This window comes from Sinocyclocheilus grahami, unplaced genomic scaffold (genome assembly GCF_001515645.1).
Source record: "Sinocyclocheilus grahami isolate Dianchi unplaced genomic scaffold, SAMN03320097.WGS_v1.1 scaffold735.1, whole genome shotgun sequence".
Classification (NCBI taxonomy): domain Eukaryota; kingdom Metazoa; phylum Chordata; class Actinopteri; order Cypriniformes; family Cyprinidae; genus Sinocyclocheilus; species Sinocyclocheilus grahami.
The window spans coordinates 307,347-325,299 of NW_015505914.1; the positions used below are offsets into that span (position 1 = coordinate 307,347).

The 17,953-nt window shown below is 37.3% G+C and overlaps 1 protein-coding gene across 1 annotated transcript; it reads right to left on the reverse strand.

The window, feature by feature from the left end:
- Positions 1-3,010: 3,010 nt before the first annotated feature.
- LOC107560611 (ankyrin repeat and SOCS box protein 1-like) lies at positions 3,011-17,545 on the reverse strand. Its single transcript, XM_016244839.1, has 11 exons — positions 17,478-17,545; positions 16,127-16,268; positions 14,422-14,723; positions 13,238-13,621; positions 12,211-12,288; positions 11,836-12,017; positions 10,445-10,599; positions 10,206-10,268; positions 3,668-3,838; positions 3,474-3,580; positions 3,011-3,087 (listed from the first exon to the last, which is right to left on the reverse strand). The coding sequence occupies exons 1-7, from the start codon at positions 17,494-17,496 to the stop codon at positions 10,555-10,557; spliced, it is 1,152 nt and encodes a 383-aa protein (XP_016100325.1). The 5' UTR covers positions 17,497-17,545; the 3' UTR covers positions 3,011-3,087; positions 3,474-3,580; positions 3,668-3,838; positions 10,206-10,268; positions 10,445-10,554.
- Between the last annotated feature and the right edge of the window lie 408 nt (positions 17,546-17,953).

Sequence of the window (17,953 nt, forward strand, 5' to 3'; positions counted from 1 at the left end):
AATACAAACATAATTAGCGTAGCTGCTGTTCCAACCAAGCAAAAATGATTTGTTACTTATTTGTTAGCACTAGTCTGTTAAATGCAACTATAAGCTATAAAAATATTAAGATAATATAAACATTTTCATCATGATTTTCTGTAAAGATGCTTTGAAACAATGTGCATCATATAAATTAACTTGACTTGAAAATAAAAACTTGTTTGCAATTAAACACTTTTTGTAACACGTCAACATTGTTCCTTTTGAAGAAATAACACTGAGTTAAAGGGGTCATATGATGCGATTTCAAGTTTTCCTTTCTCTTTGGAGTGTTACAAGCTGATTGTGCATAGATAAGATCCCTAAAATTGCAAAGACTAGGTACTATCTTAAACAGTGTAGTTCTACGCTCAGCGGTACATAAGCAGCGACATCAGTTCAATAAAGTCAAAGTACGGCAAGTTCAAATTATGTCATTCAATATTATGCAACATGAAATTAAATGCAATTAATTTCTTCCTGACCATATCAGCAGGTAAACTGTAAATAAATCAGCTGTAATCTTAACCATCTACTTTCAAGATACCCTGAAAGATTCTAGAGAGTCTGATTTAGCAGATGCTGATATACAGTGGGGCAAATAAGTATTTGATACACTGCTGATTTTTCAAGTTTTCCCACTTACAAAGAATGGAGAGATCTGTAATTTTCATCGTAGGTACACCTCAACTGTGAGAGACAGAATCAAAAAAAAATCCAGAAAATCACATTGTATGATTTTTAAATAATTAATTTCCATTTTATTGCATGGACATCAGTTCAATAAAGTCAAAGTACGGCAAGTTCAGATTATGTCATTCAATATTATGCAACATGAAATTAAATGCAATTAATTTCTTCCTGACCATATCAGCAGGTAAACTGTAAATAAATCAGCTGTAATCTTAACCATCTACTTTCAAGATACCCTGAAAGATTCTATTTGAAGAACAGTCTGATTTAGCAGATGCTGATATATGAGTAAATAAAAAAAATCTAATAATTAAAGCCAAATCTTGCCTCATGATTCTCCTGATGAAACTGAAAGGGGAAAAAGCAGCAGCAGTAGCAGCAATTGTTCCATTAAGGTAAATCGATGACCTCTTAAATTGGGAAGTCTGTGTAAACACTGAGAATTTAAAACTTGGAAAATTTCACAGAAGAGTGGCTTATTTGCTCCAAAACCTAAAATGAACTAAAGTATTATCCCCGTTAAAGGAAGTCTCGTATGTTCATCGAGGCTGCATTTATTTGACCAAGTAAAAACAGTAAAATTTTGATATATTACAATTTTAAATAACTTGAAAAAATTTTATAATGTAATTTATTCCTGTGATGCAAAGCTGAATTTTCAGCATCATTACTCCAGTCTTCAGTGTCACATGATCCTGCAGAAATCATTCTAATACGCTGATTTGCTGCTGAAACATTCTTATTATTATCAATGTTGTAAAAATATTTTTTTTTATGGAAACCATGCTACATTTTTTTCAGGATTCTTTGATGTATAGAAATGTCAAAAGTCGTCAGATTATTTGAAACCGAAATCTTTTGAAATATTATAAAATGTCTTTACTGTCACCTTTGATCAATTTAATGCATCCTTGTGGACTAAAAGTAATAATTTCTTTTAGAAAACAAATAGTACTGACTTTTGAACGATACATTAAAATGATCTGGGGAATTTCTAAAACATTAAAACATCTGGTTACTCACTTGTGCATTCAAGTTGATAATAAATTAATGTAAGTATACTTAAAAATGTATAAATAGTATAATTTAATATAATTTTTGTAAAAAAGTATATAAAGTAAACCTGACTGAATGAACTAGCGATTAATAACAGTATATAGGTTTAAAACAACATGAGGGAGAGTAAATAATGACAGCTTTTTTTATTTTAGATGAATTATTCCTTTAAAAAATTTTAATTCTATGGCATATTATTTTGTTTTTAGGTAGGACAGCTGCTGTACACAACTGACGTTCCTGTACACAAGCCCACTTTACCTTAAAATAGCACTACCACCACCAAACGCGTGATGCATGAATTTCCCTACAGCCTGTCCATATAAATCACATTGGGATTCACCCTACTCGCTCTCTGGCTAAGGGCTGTCCACTTAGCTTTTGTGTGTCAAAATAAATCCATACTGAACAAATGAATGAAAACCAGTTGGAAATGGTCTGTAAAAGTACTTGAGCATCATAAAGCAGGTGCACCACACTGCAGAGGAGGAGGAAGACAGGCTGATTACTCCTGTCTGCCATCAGGATGCTCTCGGAGAGAGAGAGATGGGGCCAAACCAGACCTGAGCCTACATGTGGTACACATTTGAGACTATAAACACACACACACGAGCTCTCTGGCAAACCTCCCACCCATCAAACACTGGGAGAGGAATAACAGTGTGGAGTGGCCTGTTGCATGCAAAGCACACCCAACCTACACCCCGGCCCTCCTCCTCGCCCACTCGCTTTTATCAAAGAAACATGCCGCCCATTCACCGAGGATGTGGAAGTGCGCTGCGATAAATAAAACGGCATCAGGGGTGGAAATGTTTATGCACAGAGATCGGCTAGTTTAGTTGGGCCAGACCACAGCTAACGCTTCACCAAACTGTCAGTTCTGACAAAAAAAAAAAGAAACACACACACCCACCCACCCGCCCACACACACAAAAGCTCAAATAGATCAAGAAAATGAACACGAAGCTCCAGTTTATTCTTTTTAAAAAACAAAATTGTATCTGAAACTGAAATGCATTAAGCAGTTAAATGATAAACATTTATCAACAAAACGCTATATTGTATCACATGACCTCATCACAATGCATGATTAATTCAGTATTTAGTTATCTCAGATTAAAAATTAAAAAATGCATTTTGTTGTTAAAATATATATTTTTTTATAGTTATCATTTTAGTAACAGTTTTAGTTTATTATAATAACCCTGCTTGGCAGTCTGTTTAAATGGAAATTGATAATCACGTCAGGCATACTGATATACTGGGATACAGCAAGGTGTTTTTCATACTTTCATCCCGTTGTGAGGGGCCCCCTTCCTAAAATATAAACTCAGGATTATATATTTTCATGTAAAAACTATTTACATAAATATTTAAACAAATAATAAGAAACGACATGAAAAGTAAATATAAGAATAAATGAATACATCTAAATAAAAATTAACATTAAATTATTTCTATTAAGTTGAAATTGTATATTTTTTCTACCCCACCATTGGAATACTGTTTAGATGCATAAAAATAAAAACATAAAACTGTGGAATAAAATGTTTTGTGATTAATCTGTGATGTTCGATCAATCCATAAAAAGCGGAATAAAACCATAATAATATATACAATTATAAAATTCGGAATTTTTTTTACATTTTACTATTATTTATTATATTCTTTTTAAAATTACGTTAATTTATTTATTTACTTACGCTTTTCTTCAGACCCCAATTTAAAACCCCTTGGGAACCCCATCAGTTCTAATGTTGTTTTGTCCACTGAATGGCTCTCAGCTCTCGATGTACCCCATAAAGCAGCTCTGCAAATACACAAAAACACAAAGTCAAGCTTGAGTGGATACAACTTTATAAAATGTCTGCATGATGTGAGCTGTTTGGATTTGCACCTGATCATCAGCTTGATTTAGTGATGAGCGAAAAGTCAGATGCTGTTTGGCCACGTCAAGGGACGAGCATCGTGCGAATGAGATCACAGGCCTGGGGAACATGCACAGTCCAGGCCTGTGACCAGCTGCTTCTCTAGCTGTCCTTCACTTCCTGCTGCAGCCTGTAATGCACTGAGAAGACGGTGCACAGCTTTAGCAAGGCTGCGTTGAAAACAAGCAAACAAGCACATCAAATATCACATCCTCTTGAGGGGTAATCAGAGGAAGTCCCATCAATCAGTTAACATTTGTTGCATACTGCTGACATCTTCCTGATGCTCAGGCCATCACTCACTCTCAGAGACTTTCAGTAAGAAATTCATGATCTGAAACAATTACCTATTTTTTTTTTACTTACTGCCATAGACAAGATCAGAGATTCAGTTAACATTTTTCACTTAATAGTCCTCATGAAAGCTATGTTAGTCAAAACCTCACCTAAAATTGTGTATTGTATAATGTTTGTTTGGTCACATGGTCACAAAAAAACACATAAAAAATACTTTATTAATTTATTTTATTTTAATTATTTCATTTTTAATTTAATTTTAATATTTTATTTAAATTAGCCGTATTATATCAAAATATATTTATATAATATGTACATGACAGAAATAGAGAGAGAGATACCAAATAAAAAATAAATTCTAATTAATTTGAATCAAAATGAATTTTTATTGAAAAATGTATGAATATCTTTATTCATTTAACTTTTTAATAATACCAAACAAATAACAGTATATCAAAATATTTTATATTATATTATTAATAATATAACAAATAAATACAAAAAACATACAGTTTTAAAAAATATTTATATTTATTTCAAATATTTATCTAATATAACAGCATATTTTGGTAATAACTTTTGGATTCCAATGGGAAAAAAGCAATGCAGGGTATGGGAGGTGAGATGGTGGGTAGATTTAAGAAAGTTTTAAGAAATACAAAGTTCTGTCATGAAACTCTAGATGGCGCAGGCCAACAGGTTCTAACTCAATCACATTATTATTCACATGGCACAGCTGACTGGTTTCTTTTCACATCAGCAACAAATTAACTTGCTGCTTTCAAATACTTGGCTAGTGTTTGCAGTAGCAGTTGCAGCGCGCTTCAGAAACCCTCCACCTTCCCCAGCTCCACCTGTATAGATCTGTTACAGGGTGATTTCATGTATGTTATATATAGGGGCTATTTTATATATATGTGCAGCAGCAGTATTTCTCACATGCTCACTGCAGCATGTCTGTGGATGTATTGACCAATGTTGTAAAAATCTTGGCATCTGCATCTTGGCAGCGCGTCACGGATAATCGAAAATGGGCAATCCGGCAATCCACCTGTCACTCAAGTGGCCACGCCCTTAATTATGCAGAACTTTAAGGCTTAATATAATTTAAACGGATGAGTTATAAAAAAAATTCACCCCCCTCACAGTTGTCATGAAGGGCAAAATTAGCTATATAGACCAAAATAATTTTTTGAACCAGGCTGTAAACATGTTTTTTTCTGCTGTAAACTTGGACATTTTAACATGGGGAGTCTATGGGACTGACTTCCTTTTGCAGCCAGCCTCTAGCGGCCAGTTGACGAATTACAGTTTAAGTCACTTCCGTGTTGGTTCCACGAGAGAGAGCAGGAGGTTGCCGCTTGATTTGCACACACTTGGCGAATAAAGTTAATTCTGATTTGTTTGAATCCGCATGAATCCACTGGATGAGAATGAGTTAGTTTATAGTCCTAGTCTTCGACGAGGTCATTTTCAGGCCCTCTCCACACCTGACAGCTTCTTTTGCTGAAGGTTCAGCGAGTTTATGCACATTGCCAATAAAATGTAAGCCAGAAGATGACAAGCAAATCCAGCTCAGTAAACTGGGGATGCTACCCTCTTGATGAGTAAATTACAGAGGATGTGGAAACTAATGAGCGTATGAGTTTTTGACGAGAGGGAGGCGCATATCAGGGATGAAACCCTGGAGGTTTGGAGCAACAGAGTCATAAAAAAAGTGGCTGTTTGTGTCTCCATGTGCAATTGCCTAGAGCATACGGCGAGATACACATCCACATCACGGTGAGTTGGCTCTTCATTAATAATACACTACAAAGTTTCCCTCGCCACTTTTTTGGCCCAAGCATGCTGCAAGATACAACACGAGATGATGCTGAATGAAATAAAGTCTGCTCTGATTTTAAGGGTACATTTACAGTCCGGCCTTTATAACGTAGGCACTATAGCACGTGCCTCACTAAAGCCAACCCAAAGCTTTGGTTGAATACTCAATGCGCCCATTTCTACAGGAAACATTCATGTCGAATGGGCTTGGAACGCAGCGTCTGTCTCAGTGGAGAGTCATTGTGAAGGATGACATCTGAGATTATAAATCAACAAGCCTCGCCATGACTTCAGAAACCGACTGAAACCACAAGAGCAATATACTTCATGATGGAATCCACCAAGGACAGGATCCTCATCTTGCTGTCATGCAATGCTGACGAGATCCAGCGAGAGATTGCGAGCTTTCTTAACACACCTAGCAATCATTGCTCCAAATAAACATTCCATGTAGACATTCATGCAACTACTACATTTAACCGTCACAGGCTCCCAAGATACACCCAAGATAAATGTACCCTGCACTGTTTCAAAACAGGAATGACAGGTATCTCTTGATTAGATTGGATGCAGCTAGCCAAAAAATGAGCCTTGTAATAATATTTGGGTGTCAGGTAGAGGTACATCAGGCACACACCTGTCTTTCTTAATGTCAGAAAAAACAAGAAGCAGACAGGAAATGCATGATCCTGACAGGAAGCTAATGGGGTAAGGGCAGTCAGAGCCCTTTAGAGTTGGAGCCGAGGTAAACGAGTATGCCTGAACCGGGCCTCCGCTCCGCTCAGGGAGTATCAGGTTCTGCCACATGGGTCAGCTAAGTCGAGTTGTGTGTACCTTTCTTTTCAAGTGCTGACTCTTCACATTTAGAGCCTCGTCACGGCTATCGGTCCTATCCATCTGGGTTTCCTCGCAGGATTCTGGGTCTTAGGATGCATCCAGTTGCGTCTCTGCAAACAGCGAGTGCATCTGCTTTAAAAACAAGCACAAGCATGACATAGACTCTATGAATATACTCTTTAAAAAGAAAGGTTGTCGCAGTAATGCCACTGAAGAACCTTTTTTGGTTCCCCAAAGAACCTTTCAGTCAACAGTTCTTAAAATAACGCTTTTTTTTCTTAGTGTGAAGAACTATTTTCTTTTAATGAATAGTTTTAATCAATAACATAACGACCATTATATCTGAAATAAACCAAATCGAATTTGTAATCATTATTGAATCTGGAAATACATTCCCTGACAAGTCAAAGTCCACCACTGTAAATTAAGATGGCTGAAGCATTTGTGTCAGTATGCCTTTATTCAGAACAATGTGAGATTGAGGAGAACATCTCTCGATGCTGAAGAAGAAACACGAGAGGATTTAGTGGGAAGGAACAACGATGGCCAAAATCATCCTCCACCAGGACTGATCCTCTAAACATCTCTTTTCCTCCATATTGGAGATCTGGGAAGCTCGTCTGAGCCATCTTATCATGGGAGGAAATGGTTGATTTGATGTGGCGTTGGGCCGTGGGCTTGGATCCTTTCCCACCTTCTGTCAGAAAGGTCATACTAGGAGGAAGAGTCAAGGGAATTGCTGCAAGCCCCCCATCCAAATGAGACACCCCATATCCTCCTTCTACGCTGTTCAACGGTTCCACTTCGGGGTCACTTGATCCGAATCGCAGAAAGCCACACCCCTTTCAGAGTCTGCGAATGTGCTCAGAGTTACATAATAGCATGATTCAGAAATCTAAAGGCATGTGGTGGACTTGGATTTGGTGTAAGGGGGTTTCGTAACACATGATGATGCAATCGCGTGACTCTACCCATTCTCACTGTGAACCAGAACGCATGGCGTTCACAGGCCTCTGGGAAGGCCGCTTTCCACCCATTTCTGTGCCTGCAGGTTTAACTGTGGGATTCCAGGCTGCAGGAAAACACATTTTACTGCATTTCCATAGTGGTTGTGGAATTGTTATTTTCCTCTTCTTTTCCAGGGTTCCTGCTGATGCTGTTGTCTGATGGCGGTTTGTCAGCCGAGTGACAATTCCTGCTTAATTTCAAGAGGAAGCCTGAATGCCCTCAAACATGTCTGCTGATAGCTTTGTTCCTTGGCCAAGAGCAAACCGTTCAGTTCAGCTGTGGAGCTGCTCCCCAGAGCCAAAGCGTCATAGAAGCAATTAACCATGGGTAGTTTGGCTTAATGAATACTATCAATTACAAAGCCTCTGTACTTACAGAGCTGGAAAAACTCTGGGAGTGTGTGGCATTTCAGAGGGGGAAAAATGTACGTAAAAAATTCATATCGAGATTATTTTTAGCAGTTTTGTGTTACTTGAGATGAATGTTTAGTAATAAAACAGCAATCTTCATGATCTCTAAATCGACTCAGGTTAATGAGCACAAACCCAAGGCTACATAGCTGTTGCCCTGCAATATGAGTTAGCACATGCTCTCAAAGATGTTTTTTGTTTGTTTAGTTTGCTTGTTGATTAGTTTCAGATCTGAACACTTCACAAGGCAGGATCTGAGAGTCTGGAACCAAACCCATTACAATAAACTGAAACTACTACAGCCAAAATAGAGCAGAGAGCAAGTCTAAGTTAAATGCACAAACAATGACTCAACAAATAAAAAGTCTTGATTTAACATCACAATACACCATATAGTCCTATGCAGATACTTTTATAGATTTTACATGTTTTTGTGTTGCCACTTGGCCAGAACTGAATTCTGTAAAGATGAAAGAGTTAAAATGATAGGACATGCCAATCCCAGGGTACCAAAAGACAAAGTTGAAACATGCAGCAAATTATCATTATCTAGATACTACATGACAATTTTGCTATGTTTGTCTATGAAGGTCAGTGTTTGCTGGGGTGCAGCTCAGTTGTGAGTGCCTAGGATGTCACAGAAATGTTTGTACTCGGCACTGAGGGTGTTTGAAGTTATTTAAAACTGTTTTGCTAACCTCATCTACGTGCCTTTTCTACTAAATCCCTCCATGGAAAAACATGTCAGCAAACCCAAATGTGCAAAATAAGAGTTTAAACCTTTTTTGGTAATGCAGGCCGCTTCCATGACCCTTCTTTACTTACAAATAATACATTCAGCTCAGTTTACAGAGCCTAGAGCTGATGTGGTCAAGGAGTAGTTCATACAAAAATGAAAATTTGCTGACAATTTACTCGCAGGCCATTCAAGATGACGTTTTTTATCTAAACAGATTTAGCATTATATCACTCGCTCACTAATGGATCCTTTGCAGTGAATAGGTGCCGTCAGAATGAGAGTCCAAACAGCTGATAAAAACATCACAATAATCCACGAGTAAATCACATGACTCCAGTCCATCAATTAATGTCTTGTGAAGTGAAAAGTGAGTGTTTGCAAGAAACAAATCCATCATTAAGGTGTTTTAAACTTCAAACCGTTGCTTCCGGCAAAAATTCAAGTCCATAATTCATAATAATGCTTCGTGCAGTGAAAAAGTCCATTGCCTGTTTTCCCCTCACATCAAAATCCACCAACATATTTGGACTGTTTTCACTAGTAAACAGTGCTTGATCTGTGCATCTCTCCTGATTCAGATTAAATAACATTTTCACTGAAGAAAGCAATATTATGTATAGAGGACTTGCTGGAAGCAACAGTTTGAAGTTAAAATATCTTTATTGGATTTGTTTATTACAAACATGCAGCCTGCTGCTTCACAAACCATTGTTAATTGATGGACTGGAGTCAGCAGTTTGGACTCTCATTCTGACGGCACCCATTCTCTGCAGAGGATCCATTGGGGAGCAAGTGATGGAATGCTGAATTCATCAAACAAACTCATCTAGGATCTTGGATGGCCTGAGAGTGAGTACATTTTCATTCTTGAGTGAACTATTCCTTTGACTTACACAAAAAGTAAATGAACTTTAAAAAGTAAACAAAAAAATGGTTCTTGAAAAAACTGTTCACTAAATGGTTCTCTGTTATTTGTAGGCTGCATCATAAAGTGTACTTACATATTTATTTTGGATGGGAAAAGTCCAAACAAATCCCGCTCCAGTTCAAACCAAGGAGGTCATATTGGGTTTTAAAGAGTGCTTCGCCTCTGCTTGGAGATGGCCAATCACAGATTAGAATTTTGAGATGACACCTGGACTGGCCAATCACACTTTAGGGATTTAGTGCTTGACACGCATCCACGCTTGGAGTTTTGCTGTTGCCAAGTGGCCTCATTCCAGATCCGCTGTTGAAAACAATCGGAAAAAGAAGACAGTCAAGATCTGCTGCTGACATATTGACATTAAACATAGGGAGCTTTGTTCAAGATTTTGATAGCAGCGTAACAGCAAAAATGCACCGAGGGGAGATTATTACATGGCAATCACACTTTAGGGATTTAGTGCTCACCCATCTTGACACGCATCCACGCTTGGAGTTTTGCTGTTGCCAAGTGGCCTCATTCCAGATCCGCTGTTGAAAACAATCGGAAAAAGAAGACAGTCAAGATCTGCTGCTGACATATTGACATTAAACATAGGGAGCTTTGTTCAAGATTTTGATAGCAGCGTAACAGCAAAAATGCACCGAGGGGAGATTATTACATGGTACCCACAAACAAGAGTGCACTTAGTAGTGTGTGAACCTACCTTTCCCCCAGACGCAGATAGAGGGACTGCAGTTCTCTACAAGCCCACTGGTGATTCGTTGGCAGAGTCCGGCCTTTCTCAGGCTTTGCTTTTTCTACAGTTTGTGGCTTTCAACAAGATGTGGTTTTAATGTCACAGCACACTAAAGTTATAGTCTGACAAGAAAAAAAGGCAGTTGTACCCAGAGAGTGATCCTGATGGATGAAGCCTGGGAAATCTGCGACATGGTTAAAAACCTCAGTGGAATCAGTGCACATCAGGGGCTATTATATGATGGTGAGATGTGATCGCTTAGCATGATATCTTCTAAGATCCCTGAGAAACCTGTGGGCAGGGCCTCTGTGAAGACAGGCTCGGTCTTACAGGAAGTATAAATTACTTCCTGTGCTGAATGATAATTATGTTTTTTAATCATGAGCTTTAGCAATAATTTTAAATGCTGAGAGTGAAGAAGAAGAATAACGACCCCTTAGGGCAAATAAACCATACAGCTAAATAAAAACAATTAAAAAAAACAACCCAATGGGAGCATAGAGCTGTGTGCAAAAGGTTTTCCCATATCAGTATTATAGATAAAATATATCTAATCTATAAATTACTTAAGTTATATTTTAATGGATTACTTTTACTTTAGTAAAACATAATACGATGATGATAATAATAATAATAATAATAATAATAATAAAACTAGACACAATAAAATTAAAAAGTAAAAAATTAGTTTACATTTTTTTTAAAGTATGTTTTTAAAGAAATTAATATTTTTATTCAGCAAGGATGCATTACATTGCTTAAAAGTCCACTCCACTATTTTTGTAAATCATGAAAAAAACAAAGTAAAAAATATTTATCTGGATTAAAAAAAATGTAGTGAGGCCAACATAAAAGTTGCAACAAATTCAAATGTTCAAGCAAAGTTGAAGCTCCTTCAGTAAAGTGCAGAAGTACTCATTGACACTACTATCAATGCAAAAAATACATGGACTGTGTAAGGCCATTTTCAGCAGTATGAAGGTGATATAAGAACACAACCAATATCATAATTCTAATATTTAATAGTCATTACTGTAGTGTTGTAACAACCATTGGCACAAGCTAAAATAACAAAAATAAGACTAATCTCAATATGATTTTCTCTCATCAGTGGTGTTCAATATTGTCCTTCATTAAAGCAATAAGCCACAAAAGGCAGTATGCTACAGTGATTTTACTACAGGTAAGCATGTTCTTTGGCACAGTGCAAAGAAGAGTATCTAAAACACTCTAAAAATGGCAGCAGGAGTGCATATACTCACAATAAGAGTGCAGTACTCTCAGCTCCATTTAACACATTTTTACCAGGAATCCATTCCACAGATTTCCCCCCAAAATCAACACAAAAATGCCATTACCTTGCCATTCCAGCTGCCAGTCTTGTGGAAGTCATTGGTTTCCATGTAAGTAGTGTTGGAGAGCGAGTGGCCACTCATACCTTTGAGTTCATCGACCGTCAACATGGAGAAGCAGAGGTACATCAGTCCTTGTGAAACAAAATTTATGACGGTTTCAGGCAGCGGAAGGGAAGAGATACATGCTAGCACAGGGGTGCCCAAACTCGGTCCTGGAGGGCCGGTGTCCTGAAGAGTTTAGCTCCAACCCCAATTAAACACACCTGAACCAGCTAATCAAGCTCTTACTAGGCATACTAGAAACTTAAAGGCAGGTGTGTTGAGGCAAGTAGGAGCTAAACTCTGCAGGACACCGGCCCTCCAGGACCGAGTTTGGGCAGCCCTGTGCTAGACGCTTCTTGCCCATGATCTTCCGGATAGTAATGCGGCACAGGTTCATCAATCTCCTCGGGTTTCCTGTGTTGGAAAGCAATATTAGCTAGTACATATCAGGCCTCAAAGACCTTTAGTAAGACATTTAGTAATTTGACAGTCATGGAAAGAATAATTTTTGAAGTTATACCCTTAAATAAAACAATTTAGCAATTTTGAATCTCCTGAATTTCCTGCACTGCCTTTTTCAAGTTTACTGTTTTACATAATTTTCTCTTATTAAAAACATACCTTCAACAAAATGTTCACATCTTGTATATGTTTTTAGTATTTATATACTTTTATATTATTTATTAATATTTTGAATAATTTTTCATGTTTATATATTCCATTTTCATTTTAATTTTAGTGTTTAAGCTTTACAAATTTTAAGTCTTTTGCCATTTTGTTAGTTTTTTATAGTTCTAAATGGCTTTGATTTTTTTTCAGGTTTTTTTGTAATTTTATTATTTCAACTTAAACTTATTTCAATTAATTGCCAAATCAACATTTCAAATTTTGGTTTTTTTATTTATTTAAAATTTTTTTATCTATTATTTATTTATTTTATTTTATTGTAGTTTTATTTAAATTACCAAAAACTATTTCAACAGTTTTAATTAAAGAATTTGTATGAAGAAATAAAAATAAATAAATAAATATTATTTAAATAAATATTATATATTTCTTTTTTTTCATATTAAAAGTGCATAGCATATGACTAAAATCCACTGAAAATTTAAAATGTTCATCTACCTGTGATAACGAAAAATTTACTTTTCATATTTAAAAATTGTGAACTTGTTGGTCTTCATTTTACATAAAAAATTTAATATTTTTTTGCTATAAAACTTTCACAATCCTAAAACTTTCCATTTATATCCAGGTTTAAATGAAACTAATTCTAGATTTTTTTAATTTGCATTTAACACCGCAAAAATATATACTGCATAACAGAAGTGACCCCAATAATGACATCAAGAACACATCTTACTTTTGGCCTCCTGGTAGATGCGAAAGACTTCAGCATTGACTTTTAAGCGAACCATGGTGTCAGGATCAAGCTCATCCCAGGGGACTAGATACGGGTCAGCGCCGTGGTCCAGCAGCAAGCTAACGAAGGCTGGTTCACATCCAAGTTTCAGAACTGCATCCAGCATACAGAAGGCCCGGCCCCTGACCAGTGCGTCCCTGCTCACGGGGCCATTGTAGTTGAAGTTTGGGTTGGCACTGGCATTCAGAAGCATCCGGAAGCAGGGGAGGTGGTGGTAAGCAGCGCTGATGAAAAGTGGACAGGCTGCCAGAGTTGTCAAAGTGCGGGTGCCGAACATAAACCTCTGGTCCAGCCGGTGTATCAGCTTTGAACCTGTGTGTATTCCAGGGCAATCAGCATAATCATAATTCACACTTAAATGATCCATGAGAACATACACTGGCAGCCAAAAGTCTGGAATAATTACGATTTTTTATGTTTTTGAAAGAAGTCCGTTCTGCTCACCCAAAGCTGCATTTATTTGATCAAAACACAGTAAAAACAGTAATATTGTGAAATATTACTACTTATTTAAAATAACTGTTTTCTATTTGCATATATTTTAAAATGAAATTCATTCTTTTGATGTAAAGCTGAATTTTCAGCAGCCATTTTTCCAGTCTTCAGTGACACGATCCTTCAGAAATCATTCTAATATGCTGATTTGGTGCTCAAGAAACATTCCTTATGTTTATCGATGTTGAAAACAGAAGCACTGCTTAATATTTTTGATCGAAACCGTGATACACTACAGTAGACATTTGTCATGTTACAAAAATTATATTTTAAATAAATGCCGTTCAGTGAACGAAAATATGATTCAAAGACAAAGACTGTTTTCAACATTGATAATAATCAACAAGCACTAATAATAATTGAGCACCAAATTAGTGATTTCTGAAGTCAAGAATTCAGCTTCGCATCACAGAAATAAATTACAGTAATTTTAAAATATATTCAAACAGAAAACAGTTCTTTTAAATTTTAAAAATATGCCACAATATTGCTGTTTTTACTGTATTTGTGATCAAATAAATGCAGCCTTAGTGAGCATTATTCCAACTTTTGGCCACCAGTGTAGAGTTGGAACTGAACTCCATTTTCAGTATTTTATGTAGTTATAGATTTTACAAGATATCCCGACCTGATCAGCTCTAGTAGGATTTCCACTCGGCCCACTTGTGCAGTGTGGTATATTGGGGTGCTCCGGTGATGAATGCTGCCATTCGGATCAGCACCGGCTTTCAGAAGGATCTTCACACAGTCCAGGTGTCCATTAACCACAGCCATGTACAGAGCAGTCTGACCCTTCACATCCACCAGGTCCACTGCAGCTCCCTGAGAGATCAGGTAGTCCACACACTCGCTGTGACTCATCATGGCAGCGATACGCAGGGGCGTGCAGGGCAGCAAACCACAGGACCAAATCAACTTCTCATTGATCCTCCTAAAAATAATTCAATGTTACACATTGAAAAAACAATCATATATTCTGTGTTAAGAATATCACCTTTGAACTGCACCTGAAATGAGGATAAACACGGGTTGTGAGTTTTGTCCAATGTAAAACGTGGGTCCTATAGCAAAAACCAGTGGTGTGTAGGCACCCTTAAAGGAATGGTTCACCAAAAATGGAAAACTTACTCACCCTCAGGCCATCCAAGATGAGTTTAATGAGTTTGTGGAACAGTGTGAATTACTTATTCTGACGGCACCCATTCACTGCAGAAGATCCATTGGTGAGCAAGTGATGTAATGCTAAATTTCTCCAAATCTGTTACCATGAAGAAACAAACTCATCTACATCTTGGATGGCCTGAGGGTGAGTGAATTTACAGCAAGATCCATTTAAGATATTTTTAATGAACATTACGAGGTCAAAAAAAAGTATAAATACATGGATGAATTGGTTATAGTAAGATCTATAACATGCAGGGGCGGATTTAGTGAATTGGGGGCCCCAGGCAAAATATAGGATCTGACGGCACCCATTCACTGCAGAAGATCCATTGGTGAGCAAGTGATGTAATGCTAAATTTCTCCAAATCTGTTACCATGAAGAAACAAACTCATCTACATCTTGGATGGCCTGAGGGTGAGTGAATTTACAGCAAGATCCATTTAAGATATTTTTAATGAACATTACGAGGTCAAAAAAAAGTATAAATACATGGATGAATTGGTTATAGTAAGATCTATAACATGCAGGGGCGGATTTAGTGAATTGGGGGCCCCAGGCAAAATATAGGAACGGGGCTCTATACATTTGCACATATTTACCTAGATCAACCTTGAGGTTCCTTTTTTGTTGTGATGCTTTCTGCTGCACAGTGGTGCGCCATAGTTGTGTCCAGTGTTTCTACTTTTTTCATGTACATGTTATAATGGCTTTCTTATGTTGTAGACCACAAAATACCAATTGATTTACAGTTGAGATAAAGGTTTTCACAAAAAAAAAAGGTTTAAAGACTCAATTGTGAGATTTGTCATTTTATCATTTATTTTAAGAAAAGGGATGAGTCAGAAATATAAATTATTATTTTAATTTAATTTTAGTTATCTGGCTGAATTTGGTCTGAACAAAAACTGCAGACTGGATTATTGAAAATGCACATTCATTCTCTGCCAGTAGGAAACTTTACTGAAAACAGTCGGTTCCCTTCAGAGATTCATTCATATAAAAACTTGAAATAGTGAGAATGAGAAAAGTATTAAAAAAATATAGCCTATATTGATGAGGGAAATCCACTGATGAGTTACCAGCATAAGACCTCTGATAACATGCATTTAGAAAACTGTACATTTTCATTTTATGCCAACTTTAATGAATAATTCAGAGAAAACCCTCACTGTTTGAAGCTCTCTTCTTGTAGGAGGGTCTTGAGAGTGTCTAGATCTCCCACATGGGCAGCATTATGTAGACTCATGTCCTCACACTGTTCCAGAGGCCTGTCGCCAAACTGCTCCTGAAGCCATCCTCTCAGGTTATGACCTAACAGAGAGACAGAGACCAGATCAGCTCAATTACATCAGCAATATTTGATGCTTGTGAGAACAAGATTCATATTTCAGTCATGTGTTGAATAATAAATCTGTAATCTCAAAAAGCTTATTGACACCATGAACGTATATAATAACCACAAACACGATTCCTAGGTTATGTGCCGCTACAATGCCTTTATATACAAGAACAAAGTTAAAAACAAGCCCATAATTATTTTTGACGTTCCCGCGACACTGTAGTTCCGTGGCAACCGACAATACTTTCAGCTTCAAATATGTGAATTTAGTTTCAGTAATGTAAGTATTTTGAATAAGAATATCTCGCTAGTGTTTGTTGTCAGCAATAATGGTGTGAACAGCCCCTAATCGAACATGATAATGCAAATAAATATTGACATTCAGATCAGAGGGATAATGACATAACGTTAGCAGCTGCAGAAGTGTTTGGGCCAGGGACCGGTGGGACCTCAGCATCCCCTTCAACAACATTCTCATCAGCCATCGTTTTTGTACTGTACATAAACCATAAAAAAGTGTCTGTGCCTTTTTCCTAATGCTGTTTTTAGTAGCGGCAGTGCGTCACGGACTCTTGGCTGCATGACTGTATGAGCAGGTCTGATTGGCTGACCAGCAGCTGTCTGTCACAGGCTCATCTGGATGTAAGGTGGACTGCTCTGCTTCAAATTAAGCTGAAAATACTTGAGTGGTTTCTAAGTGTGGATATGTGCATTCTTATATGATTCTTTGATCCCAAGTGATTTTAAATATAAAATGTACCTATATACAGTGGGGCAAAAAAAGTATTTAGTCAGCCACCAATTGTGCAAGTTCTCCCACTTAAAAAGATGAGAGAGGCCTGTAATTTTCATCATAGGTATACCTCAACTATGAGAGACAAAATGAGAAAAAAAATCCAGAAAATCACATTGTAGGATTTTTAAAGAATTTATTTGCAAATTATGGTGGAAAACAAGTATTTGGTCAATAACAAAATTTCATCTCAATACTTTGTTATAATATACCCTTTGTTGGCAATGACAGACGTCAAACGTTTTCTGTAAGTCTTCACAAGGTTGTCACACACTGTTGCTGGTATTTTGGCCCATTCCTCAAGAGCAGTAATGTTTTGGGGCTGTCGCTGGACATGGAACATCATCATATTTTTGACAGTTTTCCTGGGATGCATCCATATACTCACAGACCTTCTGCTCATTCATTCAGAGACGCGAGGAGCCCCAGAGCAGAGCAGGTGAGTGTAGATCTCAGTCCAGTACACTCTCTGGAGGCTGAAGACAAAGCTTGAATATCTTTAACTGTGGTAGGTGACTCGAGTCTGTCATTGTTGGAAGTTTATACTGAAGAGCTGCAGACGCATACCGTATTGCTGCCTGACGACAGCTGAACCTTGAACACTGGCCTACAGGCCTGAAAAATAAACAGTGAGCCTGACGGCCTCATGTGTCTCTGAAGAGTACAGGACCGCAGGGAGAAACACCACTCAACTCTCTAAAACGTGTTCTGAGTGATTTTAAAAAGTTGCTATGCAGTTGCTAAGGTGTTCTAAGCGATTCTTAAAGCTTTTTTAGGATTGTTATGCAGTTGCTTGTGCACTGGTACAGTGTTCAGGGTAGTAGGTGGTTTTTAGATCAGGCTCTGCTTTATAGTCTGCCAAGT

Excerpts from the sequence above, each read along its gene's own strand:
- LOC107560611 (XM_016244839.1), bottom strand. Across the intron at positions 14,724-16,126 it reads CAAGAAGAGAGCTTCAAACA|GAGGATCAATGAGAAGTTGA; the intron begins GTGAGGGTTTTC and ends AATTATTTTTAG. Across the intron at positions 13,622-14,421 it reads AATCCTACTAGAGCTGATCA|GAATACACACAGGTTCAAAG; the intron begins GGTCGGGATATC and ends CTGATTGCCCTG.